This window comes from Piliocolobus tephrosceles, chromosome 21 (assembly GCF_002776525.5).
Source record: "Piliocolobus tephrosceles isolate RC106 chromosome 21, ASM277652v3, whole genome shotgun sequence".
Taxonomy (NCBI): domain Eukaryota; kingdom Metazoa; phylum Chordata; class Mammalia; order Primates; family Cercopithecidae; genus Piliocolobus; species Piliocolobus tephrosceles.
The window spans coordinates 43,094,925-43,114,197 of record NC_045454.1 but is presented as its reverse complement, the minus strand read 5'-3'; the positions used below and the strand labels follow the sequence as shown (position 1 = coordinate 43,114,197).

The window sequence follows — 19,273 nt, the reverse complement described above, 5'->3', positions numbered from 1 at the left end:
TGCCATGTTGCCCAGGCTTGTCCCAGACTCTGGGTTCAAGCAATCCTCCTGCCTTGGCCTTCCAAAGCCCTGGATTATAGGTGTGAGCCACCACGCCCAGCCCTTGGGTTGGATAATTCCTTTGGTTGGGGCTGTGCCTTGCAGGATGTTAGCAGCATCCTTGGCATATAATACTAAATGCCAGTAGCCAGTAGCATCTCCTGTTCCAAAATGTCTGAAGATGTTGTAATAACCAAAAATGTATCAAGATGTTGCCAAACGTCCCTTGGGAAACAAAGTCCCTACTGGTTGAGAATTTTGTTCTATTATTTATTTAAGACTCTAATTATAGGGAAGGCTGGGTGAAGGGTACATGAAAACCCCACTGTTTTTCTAACTGCCCATGTCTAAAATTATTTTTTTTAAAAAGTATCTTTTTGCCCAGGCACAGTGGCCAAAATCCTAGCACTTTGGGAGGCCGAGGTGGGTGGATCACCTGAGGTCAGGAGTTCGAGACCAGCCTGACCAACATGGAGAAACCCCATCTCTACTAAAAATACAAAATTAGCCGGGCATGGTGGTGCATGCCAGTAATCCTAGCTACTCGGGAGGCCGAGGCAGGAGAATTGCATGAATGAGGGAGGTGGAGGTTGCGGTGAGTCGAGATCGCGCCATTGCACTCCAGCCTGGGCAACGAGCAAAACTCTGTCTCAAAAAAAAGTATATTTTTATTATGCTAATACATGCTTGTAAAAAACTCAAAATGTTCTATTAAAACTTACACTTTTTTTTGAGATGGAGTCTCTGTCACCCAGGCTGGAGTGCAGTGGCACGATCTCGGCTCACTGCAAGCTCCGCCTCCTGGGTTCATGCCTTTCTCCTGCCTCAGCCTCCCGAGTAGCTGGGATTACAGGCTCCCTCCACCATGCTCAGCTAATTTTTGTATTTTTTGTAGAGACAGGGTTTTACCATGTTGGCCAGGCTGGTCTTGAACTCCTGACCTCAGGTGATCCTCCTGCCTCGGCCTCCCAAAGTGCTGGGATTACAGGTGTGAGTCACCACGCCCAGCCTAAAACTTAAATTCTTAATTTCTTCCTTCACCTGCATCTCCAGTGATAGTCATTAACATACTGGAAAGAATCCAGAAGTTTTTAGTGATATAAATCTATAGTTTTTACACAATTATGATAATTACGTATTACTTATTTTTATTTATTTATTTATTTATTTATTTATTTATTTATTTATTTTATTTTATTTTATTTTATTTTATTTTTGAGGTAGAGTCTCGCTCTGTCACCCAGGCTGGAGTGCAATGGCATGATCTGGGCTCACTGCAACCTCCGCCTCCCAGGTTAAAGCGATTCTGCCTCAGCCTCCCAAGCAGCTGATGGGACTACAGGCACGTGCCACTGCACCGGGCTAATTTTTTGTATTTTTAGTAGAGACGGGGTTTCACCATGTTAGCCAGGATGGTCTCGGTTTCCTGACCTTGTGATCTGCCTGCCTCGGCCTCCCAAAGTGCTGGGATTACAGGCGTGAGCCACTGTGCCTGGCATATTATTTATTTTTTAACAGGTAATTGATAATTATATATAATTTAATACTCATACTGTTCAGCAGCTTGCTTTTTATGCTTTATATCTTTGATATCTTTCCATAAGTGATCTCTTCATAAATTTCCTTTGTTTTGGTTTTGTTGTTCTTTCATACATACTATAATTGCTGTATCATATTATGACTTGCTTTTTCACCCGGCAGACAATACCAGTTAACACTACATCTCCTAGGTATGGGCCAGGCACTGTTTTTTGTTTTTGGAGGTGGGGTTTTTTTTTTTCTACATGGGGTCTTGCTCTGTCAACCAGACTGGAGTGCAGTGGCATAATCACAGCCTCACTGCACCCTCGACCTCTGGGGCTCAAGCTGTCCTCCCACTTGAGCCTCCTGAGTAGCTGAGATTACAGGTGCACCACCACACTCGCTTTTTTTTTTTTGAGACGGAGTCTCACTCTGTCGCCCCCAGTGGCGCGATCTTGGCTCACTGCAAGCTCCGCTTCCCAGGTTCACGCCATTCTCCCGCCTCAGCCTCCGGAGTAGCTGGGACTACAGGCGACTGCCACCACGCCCGGCTAATTTCTTTTTTTTTTGTATTTTTAGTAGAGACAGGGTTCACCGTGTTAGCCAGGATGGTCTCGATCTCCTGACTTCGTGATCTGCCTGCCTTGGCCTCCCAAAGTGCTGGGATTACAGGCTTGAGCCACCGCGCCCGGCCTTTTTTTTTTTTTTTGAGATGAAATCTCGCTCAGTGCAGAGTGGAGTGGCACAATCACGGCTCACTGCAACCTCCGCCTCCCAGGTTCAAGTAATTCTTCTGTCTCAGCCTCCCGAGTAGCTGGGATTAAAGGTGCCCGCTAGCACGCCTGGCTAATTTTTGTATTTTTAGTAGAGACAGGGTTTCACCATGTTACCAGGTTGGTCTTGAATTCCTGACCTCAGGTTATCTGCCCACCTCGGCCTCCCAAAGTGCTGGGATTATGGGTGTGAGCCACCGAGCCTGGCTTGAGTGCTTTATGTGGATTTATTTATTTAATCTTCACATCAAACAGAAGGATGTATTATTGCTTATCCCCACTTTGCAGATTGGGAAACCAAAGTACAGAGTAACATTAAGTAATCAGTTCAAGGTCACATAGCAAGTGGCAGTGCCAGGCTTTAAGCCCAAGTCTGGCTCTAGACTTCTCTTAGCCTTCTACTGCATTCTGCATCTAATTTGTTGTGGGCAGTTTTCCCTATGAGTTCACTTCACTCAGCCTCATTCTTTTTAGCGGTCACATAGGGTTCAATGCTAGGTGAACTGCAGTTGAACTGTTTGCTGTCAGTGTCTTCAACTCCCATATCTATCCACAGTTCCCCAACCCTGGGTCCCAAATACCTCCTCTGTGTCCCACGGGCTCTGCAGACTCTATTTTAAGTTGGCTAAAACTGAGCTCATCTCCTCCCACCTGCACCTCCTCCATGTTCTTACATGAATGTCAGTGTCGGCACCCACTGGTCACCCAGGATGGAGGAAGGAGCCAGACTGCGAAGGAATAAGGGAAGTAAGCAGGTTCCAAAAGACGTGGAAGGCGTTTGGGTCCAGAGCCTAGGGAAAAGTTTGGCCCTGCAAAAAATAAAAGAGGCTGGGTTAGCTTTGGACATCTGGGGAAACAGGTGGGATGAGGGAGGATGGAGGAGCCAAATTTAAGCATCGGGCACTTAGGTGCTCATCTCCAAGGCAACTGCATTGCTATGGCAACAGCAGAGGCAGCACCGCCCCGCCCAAGTACCTCCTCGACCGCCGTTACCTCCGCACCAGCCAGACGCTTCCGCATGGAAGGGCTGGGGGTTTGCAGACCTTCGGGAACGGCTCAGGAAGGCGGGAGTTGCTGCTGCATTAGCCAATCCATAAGCTCTGTCCCGCCTGGGTGGGCTCTGCGGCGAGGCGCGCCAAGAAGGGGTCGGGAGTTTTTTGGCGCTCGCTAAAGGGCGTTGAGAAGGGCGGGGTCGCGTCTCTTTGGACCACTCAGGAGCCGAGGAGAGCGAGTGGGCGGGGCCAAGCTGAGGTTGGCCGGGGGCGGGGCGCAGGGATAACGTGGGAGGGTCCGCCCAGCGTCTCTCCTACCCAATAGAAGGCCAGAAAGCCAATCCGGACGGTTGGGACGTCCAATGGGCGTTCCCGCGAGGCCCCGTTGCGGAGCGCGTCTAGCCAATAGGCGGCGGCGGCGGGCGGGCGCGGGCGACAGGCGGCGCGGCTGAGGCGGAGCGGGCGCTGCGGCAGGAGGGAAGATGGCGGACGAGGAGAAGCTGCCGCCCGGCTGGGAGAAGCGCATGAGCCGCAGCTCAGGTGCCGCGGGGGTCGGGGCTGGGGCGGGACCGCGCGGGCCCGCGTAAGCAGGGCTCGAGCTCGCCTCTTGGGCGCGGCGGCAGCGATGCCTCTCTCCTGTGGGGTCCTGGCTCCTCCGCGTCGTCCCCGGGGTAACGGCCCCGGCCCGCCCTGTTGTGGGGACTGCGAGCCTCAGGAGCCGCCGGGAAGCCAAAGGAAGCTGAGGCAGGGGGCTGGGCGGGTGAGGGTCCGGGAAGTCGATGGCCCTGGCCTTGCCGGCCCGGCTGATACCTCTCGGCCTAATGCACCTGACGCCCCCGGGGGACGTCTCTGCACCTTGCTGGGCCCGGGGGCACCCCTGGGAAGGGGACACTCCAGTACCCTGCAAAGGGCGTAGGGTGTTGCCCGACCTCGGGTCCACAACCTACCCCTGCTAACACCCCTACCGTGTACACCTAATGCTGAGTCTGCGACATCGCCGGTGACATTCTGCCAGACGATGGCCCCTGTGCTTAGGCCCGATTTAACGGTTAGCCACAATGAAAATATTGCCAGTAACAGGGCACGTTTGTCTCTGTGTAAAGCGCTTTAAGTTCTCTCTGAATTGCCACAACTCTGGGAGCCAGATAGTTATTACTTCCTATCTTACCAGCAAGGAAACTGAGGCCAGAAAACTGAAGGAACTCGTCCAGGATCATTCCAGGGGCTGGGGGTTGGATTAGGACCTAGGCAGTTTGCCTCCAGATCTCCCCGCCCGTGTCACAGCAAACTCCTGAGTAGCAGGCCCAGCATCTGTGGGCAGGTCGCGAGTCACTCTGCTGCCTCCAGAGCCCATAGCAATCGCATTTGCAGTAATAATTCTCCTTGGTTGAGTGCCAGGTTCTGGTGAACGCTTTGGATACATGGACTCTCCTCATTAACCCCATGAGGTTTGATCTCCTTATTCTCTAGTCCCATTTTTCAGATGAGAAAACTGAGGTGCAGGGAGATAGAGCCCATTGCCAAGGTTTTAGAGTGAGTCCGTAGCTCAGCTGCATTTGCCCCCGGAACGCATGCTCTCGCCCATCCTGCTCTAGCCCTGGCCTGTGGCTGGGATCTCCAGCATAAACCGGATGCTCTGCCCAGCCCCGGCCCCATTTCTGCTGTTTCTGCTCAGTTCAACTCTGATGGCTTCCTTTATGGGTGACACTCCATGTCACCCAGGCGAACTGTCAGCTTTTGGAGTGGCACCCAGTAAGGTCTTTACTTCCAGCTTCTTGTTCACAGTATTCACTCCTTCATACCCCTCACTCCCTGGGTAACATCTGGCCACCAGTAATGCTGGTTCCTAGCTCTGCAACACTGTGCACGGTGTAGTAGCTAAGAGCAGAGCTTTCGGGTGTGAAGTACCTGAGTACAGTTCCTGCCTCCCCCTGTGTGTGCCTGGAACAGAGTAATGTTACTCATTGCTGCCATTCCCAGAGATGCAAAAGGTGAGGCCTCCGTTTTGTCGTCTATACAATGGAGATAATAAAGGCTATCCTACTCTTAATGTGTGCCAGTTTCTGTCCTAGGCATTTTGCAGATGTGTAAGCTTATTTGGTGCTTTCTTCTTCTTTTTTCTGGAGACGGTCTCACTGTGTGGCTCAGGCTGCAGTGCAGCCTCTGCCTCCCAGGCTTAAGCAATCCTCCCACCTCAGCCTTTCAAGTAGCTGAGACCACAGGCATGTACCACCACCCATGGCTAATTTTTTATTTTTTATTTATTTACTTCTATTTATTTATTTATTTTGAGACAGAGTCTCACTCTGTCGCCCAGGCTGGAGTGCAGTGGCATGATCTTGGCTCACTGCAGCCTCCACCTCCCAGGTTCAAGTGATTCTCCTGCCTCAGCCTGCTGAGTAGCTGGGATTACAGGTGCCTGCCACCACATCCGGCTAATTTTTGTATTTTTAGTAGAGACGAGGTTTCACCATGTTGGCCAGACTGGTCTCGAACTCCTGACCTCAGGTAATCCACCTGCCTCAGCCTCCCAAAGTACTGGGATTATAGGCCTGAGCCACTGAGCCCAGCCAGCCTGTTTTTTGGTTTGTTTGTTTTTGTTTTTTTTGAGACAAGAGCCTCACTCTGTCGCCCAGGCTGGAGTGCAGTGGCATAATCTTTGCTCACTGTAGCCTCCGCCTTCCAGATTCAAACAATTCTCCTGCCTTAGCCTCCCGAGTAGCTGGGATTACAGGTATACACCACCATGCCCGGCTAATGTTTGTTTGTTTGTTTGAGGTGGAGTTTCGCTTTTGTTGCCCAGGCTGGAGTGCAGTGGCACAATCTCAGCTCACTGTAACCTCCACCTCCCAGATTCAAGTGATTCTCCTGCTTCAGCCTCCCCAGTAGCTGGGATTACAGGTGCCCGCCACCATGCCCGGCTAATTTTTTATATTTTTAGTAGAGAGGGGGTTTCACTGTGTTGGCCAGGCTGGTCTTGAACTTCTGACTTCAGGTGATCCTCCCGCCTCAGCCTCCCAAAGTGCTGGTGCAGGCATGAGCCACTGTGCCTGGCCAATGTTTGTTTTTGTTTGTTAGTTTGTTTATTTGAGATGGCGTCTTGCTCTGTCACCTAGGCTGGAGTGCAGTGGCGCGATGTCAGCTCCCTGCAACCTCTGCCTCCTGGGTTCAAGCGATTCTCCTGCCTCAGCCTCCCGAGTAGCTGGGATTACAGGTGTATGCCTCTATGCCCGGCTATTTTTTGTATTTTTAGTAGAGATGGGGTTTCACCGTGTTAGCCAGGATGGTCTCGATCTCCTAACCTCATGATCCACCTGCCTCAGCCTCCTAAAGTGCCGGGATTACAAGTGTGAGCCACGGCACCTGGCCCAATGTTTGTATTTTTAGTAGAGATGGGGTTACACCATGTTGGCCAGGCTGGTCTCGACCTCCTGACCTCAGGTGATCCACCCCACCTTGGCCTCCCAAAGTGCTGGGATTACAGGCAAGAGCTACCACGCTTAGCCCTTTTTAAATTTTTAAAAAATTATTATTTAGTCCTTTTCAATGACCCTAAGGTAGGAACTGTTATCTCCATTTTACAGGTGAGAACACTGAGGCCCAGGGAAGGTAGATCACATTTGAACCCAGATTCAGATTTGAATTCAGGTGGTCTGCCTGCTGAGTGCATGCTTCGAGTCAACTTCCTGTCCCCCAGCTTCCTGTCTTCCATCACCCTGGGTTATTTTTGTCTTTGAAGTTGTCGGGGATTTATATTATCCTGTGTTTTGTTTGCTTGTTCAGCACCTGTCTGTTCTCACCTAGAATGTTAGCTCTCTAAGGGCAGGGACTGGATCCTGCCACATTGGCTCACGTCTGGAGAGCCTGTGGCACATGGTGGACACACCATGGATTTGTTGAATGAAGGCACCCCCTGCAAGCCAGGCCCTTACCCTGGCTTCTGGCTGTGGGCTCAGGTGGTGTCATGGGAACACAACCCTAGCTGAATTCCCACCTGCCCTCCCCTCCAGGCCGAGTATACTACTTCAACCACATCACTAACGCCAGCCAGTGGGAGCGGCCCAGCGGCAACAGCAGCAGTGGTGGCAAAAACGGGCAGGGGGAGCCCACTAGGGTCCGCTGCTCGCACCTGCTGGTGAAGCACAGCCAGTCAAGGCGGCCCTCGTCCTGGCGGCAGGAGAAGATCACCCGGACCAAGGAGGAGGCCCTGGAGCTGATCAACGGTGAGCAGGGCAAGGGCAAAGCCTTGGGAGGGGGCCTTCTCCCAGGTGGGCCTTTGTAGAAGTCACAGCAGACCCTTCACCCCAGCTTGCTCAGCTGCCAGGCGTGGTGTTGGCCAACACAAAAACGCCAGTGCATGACATGACCCTGACCTTCACAGCAGCCATTCTCTTTCCTTTCCATCTGGCATTTCAGGGTGAGCCAGGTAGGGGCAGAGGACCCAGCCTGGGGACTGGCAGACCTGGGTTCAGGTAGTACTGTGCCTCTGTGAACTCTGTGACCTTTGGGAGGGGACTCATGTCACCTCCTCTAGACTCAGCTTTCTCTGTAAAATGGGCATCCTCTGAGGACCATTGTGAAAGTTCAAGGGAATGAGGCAATGCATTTTGCACAGTGGGCCCTCAGTCTGTGGGAACTGTTGTCAATAGTAATATCATCCAGTAGGGGCCCGAGTTACAAACATAGGTGGGTCCAGAGAGAGCGGTTAGAAAGGTAGTGAGTGCGTGCAGGGTGCGGTGGCTCACACCTGTAATCCTGGCACTTTGGGAGGCCTTGGAGGGCAGATCACCTGAGGTCAGGAGTTCGAGATTAGCCTGGGCAGTATGGTGAAACTTTGTCTCTACTGAAAATACAAAGATTAGGCAGTTGTGGCGGTGCATGCCTGTAATCCCAGCTACTCGGGAGGCTGAGGCAGGAGAATCGCTTGAACCCGGGAGGTGGAGGTTGTAGTGAGCTGAGATCGCACCACTCTATTCCAGCCTGGGCAGCAAAGCGAGGCTCCATCTCAAAAAAAAAAAAGAAAGAAAGAAAAAGAAAGAAAGGTAGTGAGTGCCAGCAGAGCTAGTGAGTTAATTCTGACCTAAGGGAGGAAGCTATTCCGTGCTCTGTTCTGTGTTTCCTCTACAGTCTGGCACTGGGGTGGCAAACTTTAAAGGCCAGATGGTAAATATTTTAGGTTTCGTGGGCCATGCAGTCTCCATCAGCTCTGCTTTGTAACTGGATGGCAGTCATAACCAATATGTAAGCAAGCACATGGTCATGGCTGTGTGCCAAGAAAACTTTATTATTTACAAAATCAGGGAGGATTTGGCCTGCAGGCCATCATTTGCAGAGCCCTGTGTAAAGCTGTCCAGTTTGGCTGCCACTCCCCACATATACTATTTCCATGTAAATTAATTAAAATTACCATTCAGATACAGTGGCTCACACCTCTGATCCCAGCACTTTGGGAGGCCAAGGTGGGAGGATCACTTAAGCCCAGGAGTTTGAGACCAGCTTGTGCAACATAACAAAACCCTGTCTCTACAAAATATACAAAAATTAGCTGGATGTGATGGTATATGCCTAGAGTGCCAGCTACTCAGAAGACTGAGGTGGGAGGATCCCTTGAGCCCAGGAGGCAGAGGTTGTAATGAGCCGAGATCATGCTCCTGCACTCCAGCCTGGGTGACAGAGCGAGACCCTGTCTCAAAAATAAGTAAATAAGATAATATCAAAAATTGGTTTCTCAGTTGCACTGGTCATACTTTAGCTGGTGGCTGCCATCTTCGACAGCGGGAATATAAAACACATTTCCATTCTTGGCCGGGTGCAGTGGCTCACGCCTGTAATCCCAGTACTTTGGGAGGCCGAGGTGGGTGGATCACGAGGTCAGGAGATTGAGACCATCTTGGCTAACATGGTGAAACCCCGTTTCTACTGAAAATACAAAAAAATTAGCTGGACGTGGTGGCAGACACCTGTAGTCCCAGCTACTTGGGAGGCTGAGGCAGGAGAATGGCATGAACCTGGGAGATGGAGCTTGCAGTGAGCTGAGATCGCACCACTGTACTCCAGCCTAGGCAACAGAGCAAGACTCCATTTCAAAAAAAAAAGAAAATTTCCATTCTTGCAGGAAGTTGTGTCTGACAGCCTTTCTCAGAGTCCCCAGAACCTCCTGGGCTGTCCCTACTCCAAACAACCCATCCCTTAACCATGCCCAGACAGCCTGGGTTGCTATGCAGCTCTGCCGGGTCCTGGCTGTGTGATCTCGAGCAAGTTACTTAACATCTCTGGGCCTCAATCTTTTTCTCCTTCTTCTTTTGAGACAGGATCTTGCTGTGTCATAGCTCACTGTGGCCTCAACCTCCTTGGGATCAGGTGATCCTTCCACCTCAGCCTCCCAAGTAGCTGGGACTGCAGGCTCATAACACCACACCTGGCTGATTTTTGTATTTTTAGTAGAGACAGGACTTCACCATGTTGCCCAGGATGGTCTCAAACTCCTGGGCTTAAGTGATCCTTCCACCTCAGCCTCCCAAAGTGCTGGGATGACAAGCATGAACCACCGATCCCGGTCGTCAAGTCTTTTTCATTTATAAAATTAGTGTTAGAATAATAGGACCCACCTCACAACTACAGAATAATAGGACCCACCTCCCAGGGTAGTTGTGAGGACTCCTGGCTAGTACAGTAAAGCAGGAGTAACAGCTTCTGGCATCGGTAAACGTTCTGTCATTGTTAGTGGCCACTGTCATTGCAGTTGTTGGTTGTGGTAACACAGGACCCAGCACAGAGTGCACACTCGGTCAGTATTGGCTGTTGTTTTACTCTCCCATCACTTGGTCCAGTAATGGCCTGTAGGATGTTATTACACACGCACACCCCCAACATGGCATCTAGCACAGTATGTGCCCCCGTTAGCCTTATATGTAAGCATGGTAGAGAGAAGCCAAGCTCTTGCACGGAATCTTGAAGGCTGATTAAAGAGCCAGCCTCCTGACCTCTGAGGGCAGAGACTGGATCTCTCTCTTTCCCCTGTATTCCCATCCTGCCACACAAAGCCTGGCCCAGAGTCAGCCCTCACGGCCTTGTTTCATGAGCCAGTAGGAAGCAAGAAGGATTCCTGGCACAGGAACAGGCAGAAGTAAAGGCCTAGGGCTAGGATGTAGCCAGGACTCTGGGGAAGGCTTTGCAGGGAGCTGGGGGGTGGTGAGACCTCTCACGGGCAAGTCCCAGCCAGGTTGAAGATGGTCCTTGTCAGATGAGGAGGTTGGGTTCTTTCCTGGAGGCAGCAGGATATAATGTGGCCATGTGGGATGAGGAGAGGAACCCAGCAGTGCTCTGCTTTCAGCAAAGATCTGTGAAGCTAGAATGTCAAGGACCAGGGAAACTGGAAGGCCCAGAACCTTCAGAGGTTCTGGTTGTCCCAGAGCAAGAGGAAGAAGTGGAAGGAGAAGCCAGGAGAGAATCACAAGATGACCCCTCGGGTCCTCCCCGCTCTAGTGGTCACTGTTCTGAGGCTTCCGGACCCCATAAGAGTGAGTAGGAGGGCTCAGGCATTTGGGGATGGAGCGGCATGAGGTGGGCTCCTGGGGGTCAGCAGAGCAGCCAGGCGCAGGACAGAGCTGCTTCAGGCGGTCCTGATGAGAGCTGGCAGAAGGCTGAGGCCGATGGGGACAGTGAGGGCATGGGCCTGGGTGTGGTGGGCAAAGGTGTTTCTCCCATCTCTGGGTTGGACAGGTGCACCTGGTAAGTAGCCAGGCCCTGAGGCCTCGCCGTAGGTACCTGCAGATTGGGAATGTCAGCAGGAGCCCCGCCTGGCCGCCTGATGGAAGCTGTGGGAGGAACTGCAGCGAGAGACAGTGTGACTTGAACTTGGGGGCTGGAAGTGGAGGAAGAAGTGAAAGGGAGCAGACCTGAGGGAGATTCGGGAGGCAGGATAGAGAGGACTGGGTGATGGATTAGGTGGGCAGTGGTGGGATGTCGGGGGGAGGGTCAGGGCAGAATGGCGTGGCCCACCCTGGGATCGTACAGGGCTGGGTTTCAGTGCCGGCTGTGTGGTCTTCATTCCCTGAGCCTCAGTTGCCTCATCTGTAGAATGGGGAGAGGGTGGCTATGAGGATCCAGGAGCGATAGGCTCTGTGGCTGGTGCGTTCTGCATGGTGGAGCCTCAGCCCCAGTCATTCAGGTGTGGACAGTGGGGAAGCTGAGGTCAAGTCAAGGTCTCTGCTCACGGGCGGCCCCTGCTGCCACCCCACAGCCCATAGAAAGAGTTCTGGATAGGACCACAGGAGGCCTGGTGGGCTCAGCACACAGATGATGACCTTGGCCCACAACCACCCTTTCCTGGTATACTGCCTGAGACGGTGCTGGGGCAGATCCCCTCAGAGGTCAGTAGGAGGCTGCAGTGAGGTGGCCCTGGCCAAGGTACACTCGGTAACATCCTCATGTGCAGTGTCGGTGTGGGCATTGGGCACCTGGGCCTCATTTTCTCTTCCACGAAGTGGATGTTCTCCCCTCGAGGGTTCATGCCGGGTGATCAGGAGATCAGGATTTGGGCAGCTCACTCCCCAGCTGGCAGCGGGTTGAATCTCATCAGTGCCCATTTAGATCTGGTGCTCCGCCCTTGCCCTGAAGGGACAGGCTGCCTGCAGAGAGAGTCGGGGCCTCCACGTTTTCTGCTGAGGCTCCTTTTCCCAGCATTGGCTCCTCTGCAGCTGCTGGGCTGCAGCCAGAGGCTGTCAGGGATCTGAGGGAGTCATTGCCAGTGTCCTTGTCTAAGGAGGATGGGCCGTGGAGAAGCCCTCCCTGCCTACTCTTCACCCCTGGCCCCTCACATGCCCAGGGCCTGGAGGGTCCCAGGGAGGCTGAGACTATGAGCAGCCATCCTATCCACATACCCATCCCAGCATCCAGGTCAGCCCCTTTGTCCCAGGGTCCCCAAGGTCACTGGCACCCTTCCAGCTTGCTGGCCTTGGGCCAGCCTCCAGCCTCTCCTTCTGGATCTTGGTCTTCTCAGACCTGACCCTGTCACCTCTTTCCCCAACCGGGCCCCTTCCCCTCTGGTGCCTGGGCAGCCTCCGGGAAGTACGCTGGAAGCACCGTAATGATCTGGCAAGGCAGAGGAGAGAGCACATCTCGAAACCTTTTTGGGGTCAAGGACTACCCCATTTGTTCCCTCACTCCCACCTAGGTCACTGAGGTGCATTAGCTTGGACTGTTGTAACAAAATACCACAGACTGTGTGGCTTAAACAACAGTCATCACTTTCCACAGTTCTGGAGGCCAGAAGTCCATGATCCAGGTTCCCTCAGATTTTGTTCCTGGCGAGAACCCATTTCCTGGCTTGTAGATGGCTGCCCTCTCACTGTGTACTCACATGGTATTCCCCAGACGCATGTGCACGGAGTGAAGGAGCACAAGCTCTCTGGTGTCTCTTCTTTTTTTTTTTTTTTTTAGACGGAGTCTTGCTCTGTCGCCCAGGCTGGAGTGCAGTGGCCGGATCTCGGCTCACTGCAAGCTCCGCCTCCCGGGTTCACGCCGTTCTCCTGCCTCAGCCTCCCGAGTAGCTGGGACTACAGGCGCCCGCCACCTCGCCCGGCTAGTTTTTTGTATTTTTTAGTAGAGACGGAGTTTCACCGTGTTAGCCATGATGGTCTCGATCTCCTGACCTTGTGATCCGTCATCTCAGCCTCCCAAAGTGCTGGGATTACAGGCTTGAGCCACCGCGCCCGGCCTGGTATCTCTTCTTATAAGGACACTAATCCTGGCCAGACGCAGTGGCTCATGCGTGTAATCCCAGAGCTTTGGGAGACTGAGGCGGGCAAATCACTTGAGGTCAGGAATTCAAGACCAGCCTGGCCAACATGGTGAATCTCCATCTCTACTAAAAATACTAAAAAAAAAAAAAGTAGTCGGATGTAGTGGCGCATGCGTGTGATCCCAGCTACTCAGGAGGCTGAGGCAGGAGGATCGCTTGAACCTAGTAGGCAGAGGTCACAGTGAGCTGGGATCACACCAATGAACTCCAGCCTGGGTGACACAGCCAGACTCTGCCTCAATAAAAAACAAAAAACAAAAATGGGACACTAATCCTGTTGGATCAGGGCCCCACCCTTATGACCACATTTAACCCTAGTTACTTCCCTAAAGTCCCCATTTCCAAATGCAGCCACACCGGGGGTTAGGGCTTTAACACATGAATTTGGGGTGACACAAACATTGAGTCCATAACAGATGGATGGGCAGCTTGGATCTGTCAGGGGCCTGCTCTGCAGTAGCCGCTGCTTAAGCGGTCACTGATTCACTCCTTGGAGCAGCCTCCAACGTGGGAGCAGCTGTTACCCCATTTTACAGGCCAGTTGAGTGAGGCTCCAAGAGGTAAAGTCACCTGCCAGACTCGCATTGTTCAGGAGCAGCAGAGGTAGGATCTGAACCTGACGGAGTCCAGTCAACACCCATAACGTGTGCTCTTGGACTTTGGGGATATGCTGTGAGCAGGCTGGCTGGGATATGCCAGCACAGACAGGTGCCATTCTGTTTTGCATACAATTTCAGGGGGTCCTGCTCCAGACTGGGAGCTCCTGAAGAGGCCCCTACTCCAGACTGGGAGCTCCTGAAGAGGCCACCCTGCGTCTGTGTGGTTCTAAGCTAGAGCCACATCGCATCAGGATGGGGCTTCAGCACCTGACAGCCTCCATCAAATTTCGTGGGTTTGGTGCCATCAAGGCTGACATGTTGTCTTGGAGGAGGCCCAGGAAGTCTGGCCTTAGGGTCACAGCCTGAGTTTCAGGTAGACAGGGCATGAGATTCCAGCATTTCTGCTTCAAGCCCTGTGGTGGATCCCTGTCTGCCTCCTTCCCCATGGCCTATTTCTGTCTCATTTATTCATGAACTTCTTGAACATTCATGAACACCTGTTTTGTGCACAGTGCTGGGTTCTGAGGGTGTAGCAATGAACAAGGCCAACCCAGCAGCCTTCGTTCCCACACTGTGAGGCAGGGAAGCAACCTGCCAATAGGACGGTAGTAAATGCAGCACCCAGGCGGAGGCACCTCACACGTTGGGGGATTAGGGGAGGCTTCTGGGGGAGACCAGAAGATAGCTGGTGAGTTTCAGGCAGGACAAGAGGCTTAAACCAAGGTCTGCGAGGCAGGGGAGCAGGGCAGGAGTAGGAGGATTTCATTGTCAGGGGGTCGGGTACAGGCTGAGCTAACCAGACACAGAGAACCAAACCCCTCAAGGTCAGCCTCACAGAGCAGGAACTCAGGAAGAAAGTGTTTGGGTTTTTCTTTTTGAGATGGAGTTTCGCTCTTGTTGCCCATGCTGGAGTGGAGTGGCCCGATCTTAGTTCACTGCACCTTCCACCTCCCAGGTTCAAGAGAAAGCGCTTTTTAAAAAAAAATCATTCCAGCTAGTTGGGAGGCTGAGGCAAGAGGATTGCTGCAGCCCAGGGGTTCAAGGCCAGCCCGAGAAATCTGATGAGACCCCCATCTCTACAAAAGGAAAACAAAACAGTCATTGCCGGCTTTCATCAAAACAGAAGGTTTTCCAAGAGAGCTGGCAGGTCAGAGGCAGATCTGGGTGATATGAGCTATGTGGGCGCCAAAGTGTGGCTTTTATTTGTTTTTAAGTGGTATGGCTTGCCACTGTGTGTGTGAGAGAGGACAACTTGGACGGGCTGTCCAATTTCAGGGATCCCTGTGGCCGTGCCCCCAGCCCTGGCCCCTGGGGGCTGCGGCAAGGTGATGCTTGTTCAGGGCCTGGGTCTGGACCTGGCTCCTCAGATGCTCAGCGCCTGCAGGCAGTCCTGCTTCCCCGAAGGAGGTGGGTACCCTGGCTGGCTTAGTGGTCCAGACAGAAGCGGGGGCAGGGGACTCCAGTGCTCTGTGCCTAAGGCCAAGGAGATACCTAGAAGTTCAGGGAGAGGAAGGGTGGGAGGGGGTCCTAGCAACATCTGATTGAAGTCGGAGTCACTGGTGGATGTGTCTGGCAGCCCTGGAAGCGGGGTGTTCTGATCAAACCAGGGAATCACGGGCAGAAGCCTCTGTAATATGCCATCCCAACAGAAGCTGGGGCCCTGTATGGCATTGATGTCCCTGTTGGACAGGCACTACACAATGCCCCAGAGTGATGGCCAGATCTGACCAGGACACGTGGGCCGGGAGGGCCAAGGATAGGGGCAGTAGAGCAGCAGAGGCTGCGTCATCCCTGGGATGCAGTCCACACAGAGGGGAAGAATGATGAAAGCAAGGGACATTGGTCAGGCTCTTGCTCGGTGCTGGGCACTGTGCTGCATGTCATAGCCACTGGCACAAGACCGTCAGGTGGAGGGGCAAAGGGATGTCAGGGCAGCAGGTCCTGTTGACCTCCAGCTCAGATACCAGGACACTGGTGGCTGCCATGACGTGCAGCCCAACAGGGAGCTATGGCTGTGCTGTCCTGGTGGTACCATTTCCACCGTGGTCCCAAGCAGGTCAGAGTGTGAGGCCGAGGAGCCCTGGGGACACTTAGATCAGTTCAGTGTGTTCAGCAGGTGCCATGGTTGGGTGTCCAGGCCTCCTAGCACTGGCTGGGTCACCCCGCAGTGTCCCCATGGCTCTCTGACAGGCTGTAGGCGGGTGTGTCAGCTATGTGTGTCCTGGGCAGATTGGTCAGCAGTCGTGTCATGGCCTCATTTAGGTCAGAAGGAGCAATGGGTAGAAGTGTCAGGGTGACGTTAGGAAACCCCCTACTGAGTGTGTCAGGGTGACTCTCACGTTGGAGAAAAGAACTGATGTCCCTGGAGCGTGGCTGCCAGGCCGTAGGGTACATGGGGCGGGTGCAGTTCACCCAGAGGGCTGCCCTGGCTTGCTGGGGCTGTCACATTACTGGCCTAGGGAGAACACTGGAAGGGACACCCGTTCGTGTCAGAGCAAGAGGAGGATTGGGGTAGAGCAGACTTCGGTCCATGGGCACCTTCCTGGGGGTGGCCTGGACTCAGGAAGGCAGTAAGCCATTCCTCCCCACCTGGCATGTGCACAAGAGTGCATACACAGACTTGCTCACACACATTCACACAACACAAACCACGTGCACACACACGCAACCCTCCCCCCTTGGCTCCCGAAACATGAGTCACTCAGATGCTACTCTGCTGCTACCCTGCCCCCTCTGCCAGCAGCCCTGTTCCTCCTTCCTCCAGCAGCCCTGGCCTCCCCCGCCTCCTGGAGAGTCAGAGTCGATGGGCTGGTTTAGGCCACACAGGGTGGGGCCGCCCTAAGTTCTGCCAGCATGCAGACCGTAGGTGGGGAGCCAGGAGATGAGCTGTGTTGCCTGCCTCTGGGACCCTGGGGCTACAGTCCACGAATGTCCCTTGCAAAGCCCACCAGGGTGCCTTGGAGGCCCTTCCCAGTGCCAGGCTGTTCTTCCCAGATGGGACAGCTGAGGCCATGGGCTGCCGTGGCAATGCTGGGCCCTCTCTGGACAGTTCTCCCACCTCTGCCCAGGGGGCCCTGGGGGCCCAGCTCCCTGCCTGGGTCAGCGTCTCCCTGCCTCCTGCTCTCCTCTGACCTGTCCAGCTTGGATGTAGATTTTGCCTGAAGTGTGTGTGTGTGTGTGTGTGTGTGTGTGTGCTGGAGAGAGTGACAGCGGGAGCAGGGATGTGAGACCCGCAGGGTCGCAGGGCTCATGGGTGACTGGCGGGGTGCACCGAGTGCTCATGCACGTGAAAGGCGCCTCTTCTTGGGTGTGGGTGAGGACAGGGGTGACTGCGCCTGCAGGTGTGTGTGAGGAGAGGGGTTGTGGGGAGCATGTGTGCCTGTAGGGGAGGCTTTCCGAGTGAAGTGCTGCCTCCCCCGCCGGCCAGCTCTGGAGCCCTCCATCCTGTCTGGTCAGGTCCCCCCGCCCTAACCTGGCACTCCCATTCCGTTCCATGTCCGCAGGCTACATCCAGAAGATCAAGTCGGGAGAGGAGGACTTTGAGTCTCTGGCCTCACAGTTCAGCGACTGCAGCTCAGCCAAGGCCAGGGGAGACCTGGGTGCCTTCAGCAGAGGTGCGCAAGGCATGGGCCCCACCAGGTCCCAGGTCAGGGGACCCTCACTACCCTGAGGGATAGAGGTCGGGAGGGTCTGGGCACTGGGCTCCCGGGTGCCACATCAGCCTTTGGGGTCCAGCAGGTGGCAGCACAGCCCCTTCCTCAGGCTTCAGAGGCTGCTCTGCTGGGCAGGGCCAGGGCCACACAGGGAGGGGGCTGCAGCGCTTTCTTCCTGGAATCATCTCTACCCAGGGGTGGGGGCTCAGCCTCTGTGTGTCTGTGCACTGATGTCCTCGTCCCAGGCCCACCAAGGCGGGTACATCCTGTCCTCTGCCTCTTCCTTTTTGTGGTTTAAGGCTGGGGGCCCTGAGAGTCCCAGGGCATGTCCCCCAGAATCCCTCTCAAAGGTGGGGAAACCAGGGGTGAGAGGAGGTGGCCCTGAGTTTAGGCCTGTCTGGCCAGGAGAGTGGAAATCAGGGACAGAGGGGACCAGGCTTCCTCCTCTTCCTCCTCCTCCTCTTCCTCCTCCTCCTCCTCCTCCTCCTCCTCCTCTTCAGTCCTCCTGATCTGCAGAACATCAGGGAAAGGCCAGGATGGGTTGCAGGGTATGGTGTGCAGGTGTTTTAGTGGGGCGGGGCGGCAGCATGGGGCCAGCAGCTGCCCACCTGCTCCGAGGAGGCTGGCGGGACAGATGACGTGGCAGGGCTGGGAACCAAGCCCAGGGAGACAAGTTCGCCACTGAAGTGGCCCCTAAACGCGCAGCGGCGGCTGCAGCCCTGCCTGCCATCCTTCATGCTGTCCTCTGGCTTCCCAGGGCCTCCTTAATGGCCCTGCTGCCCCTAGCTGGGCCGCCGCTCAGCACCAGCAATAAACGTGGTGACGGATGAATGTGCACAAGTGTGAGGCTCAGCGCAGGCAGGAGCCCCATCTGTCACGGCTGCTGCCTGCCCTGCCTCATCCTGTCCTCTGCCAGCCCAGCCTTGACACCCCCACCGCCCCTCCTGGCTCGCAGGTCAGATGCAGAAGCCATTTGAAGACGCCTCGTTTGCGCTGCGGACGGGGGAGATGAGCGGGCCTGTGTTCACGGATTCCGGCATCCACATCATCCTCCGCACTGAGTGAGGGTGGGGAGCCCAGGCCTGGCCTCGGGGCGGGGCAGGGCAGCTGGGCCCGCCAGCTCCCCTCTTGCCCTCCAGCCAGTAGCTGAACCCCCCACTCCCTGCCACTGTCACACAGTATTTATTGTTCCCAAAATGGCTGGGAGGGGGCCCTTCCAGATTGGGGGCCCTGGGGTCCCCACTCCCTGTCCATCCCCAGTTGGGGCTGCGACTGCCAGATTCTCCCTTAAGGAATTGACTTCAGCAGGGGTGGGAGGCTCCCAGACCCAGGGCAGTGTGGTGGAAGGGGTGTTCCAAAGAGAAGACCTGGTCAGCAGAGCTGCCCCGTGTTCCCCCAGGTCCTGGAGGCAGACTTGAGGACCGAGTTATTTCTAGTTAGGCCACGCTCCTCTGTTCAGTCGCAAAAGCAAACACTCGTGCAGCCCAGCCATGGGTCCTCTGAGCAACTGTGCAGCACCCTTTCACCCCCAATTAAACCCGGAACCACTGCTCTGCTCTCCTGTGTCTCATTTCTCTCCGGGGAAGCGTAGCGGGGACGATGTCGCCGGGAGGGGATCACAGTGACCCCATCCTAAGAGTCCCGGCTGCACGTTCTCCCCCAAGACTCCCCCTTGCCCTGGGCCAGGGGGAGTCCCAGCAGCTGACTCTCAGGGATGTGGGCGCTGCCCAGCCACCCAGCACCCTGAGACCTGCTTCCCTGCCATCTCAGGTGCTACCGGAAGGTTCATGGGTCCAACCCAGCACCTGGCCCAGCACCCACTGCAGCTGCGGTTACCATGACAACAGGGCCCTCCTGGACTGGAGGGGGCTTCTGCAGGGAGGCGGATGGGAGC

At 54.6% G+C, this 19,273-nt stretch overlaps 1 protein-coding gene and 1 long non-coding RNA gene across 2 annotated transcripts; one reads left to right on the top strand and one right to left on the bottom strand.

Moving 5' to 3' along the window:
* Window positions 1–2,541: 2,541 nt before the first annotated feature.
* Window positions 2,542–3,524, bottom strand: LOC111527728. Its single transcript, XR_002726752.2, has 2 exons — window positions 3,327–3,524; window positions 2,542–3,142 (listed from the first exon to the last, which is right to left on the bottom strand). It is a non-coding gene; the product is annotated as an uncharacterized LOC111527728 (long non-coding RNA).
* A 149-nt stretch (window positions 3,525–3,673) lies between these two features.
* On the top strand, window positions 3,674–18,935 carry PIN1 (peptidylprolyl cis/trans isomerase, NIMA-interacting 1). Its single transcript, XM_023194181.2, has 4 exons — window positions 3,674–3,865; window positions 7,336–7,548; window positions 17,230–17,340; window positions 18,335–18,935. Exons 1-4 carry the CDS (start codon window positions 3,808–3,810, stop codon window positions 18,442–18,444), a joined length of 492 nt encoding a protein of 163 aa, XP_023049949.1. The 5' UTR covers window positions 3,674–3,807; the 3' UTR covers window positions 18,445–18,935.
* Window positions 18,936–19,273: the final 338 nt, after the last annotated feature.

Excerpts from the sequence above, each read along its gene's own strand:
- PIN1 (XM_023194181.2), top strand. The coding sequence starts at position 3,808 with ATGGCGGACGAGGAGAAGCTGCCGCCCGGCTGGGAGAAGCGCATGAGC. Across the intron at positions 3,866-7,335 it reads GCGCATGAGCCGCAGCTCAG|GCCGAGTATACTACTTCAAC; the intron begins GTGCCGCGGGGG and ends CCTCCCCTCCAG. Across the intron at positions 17,341-18,334 it reads CCTGGGTGCCTTCAGCAGAG|GTCAGATGCAGAAGCCATTT; the intron begins GTGCGCAAGGCA and ends CCTGGCTCGCAG.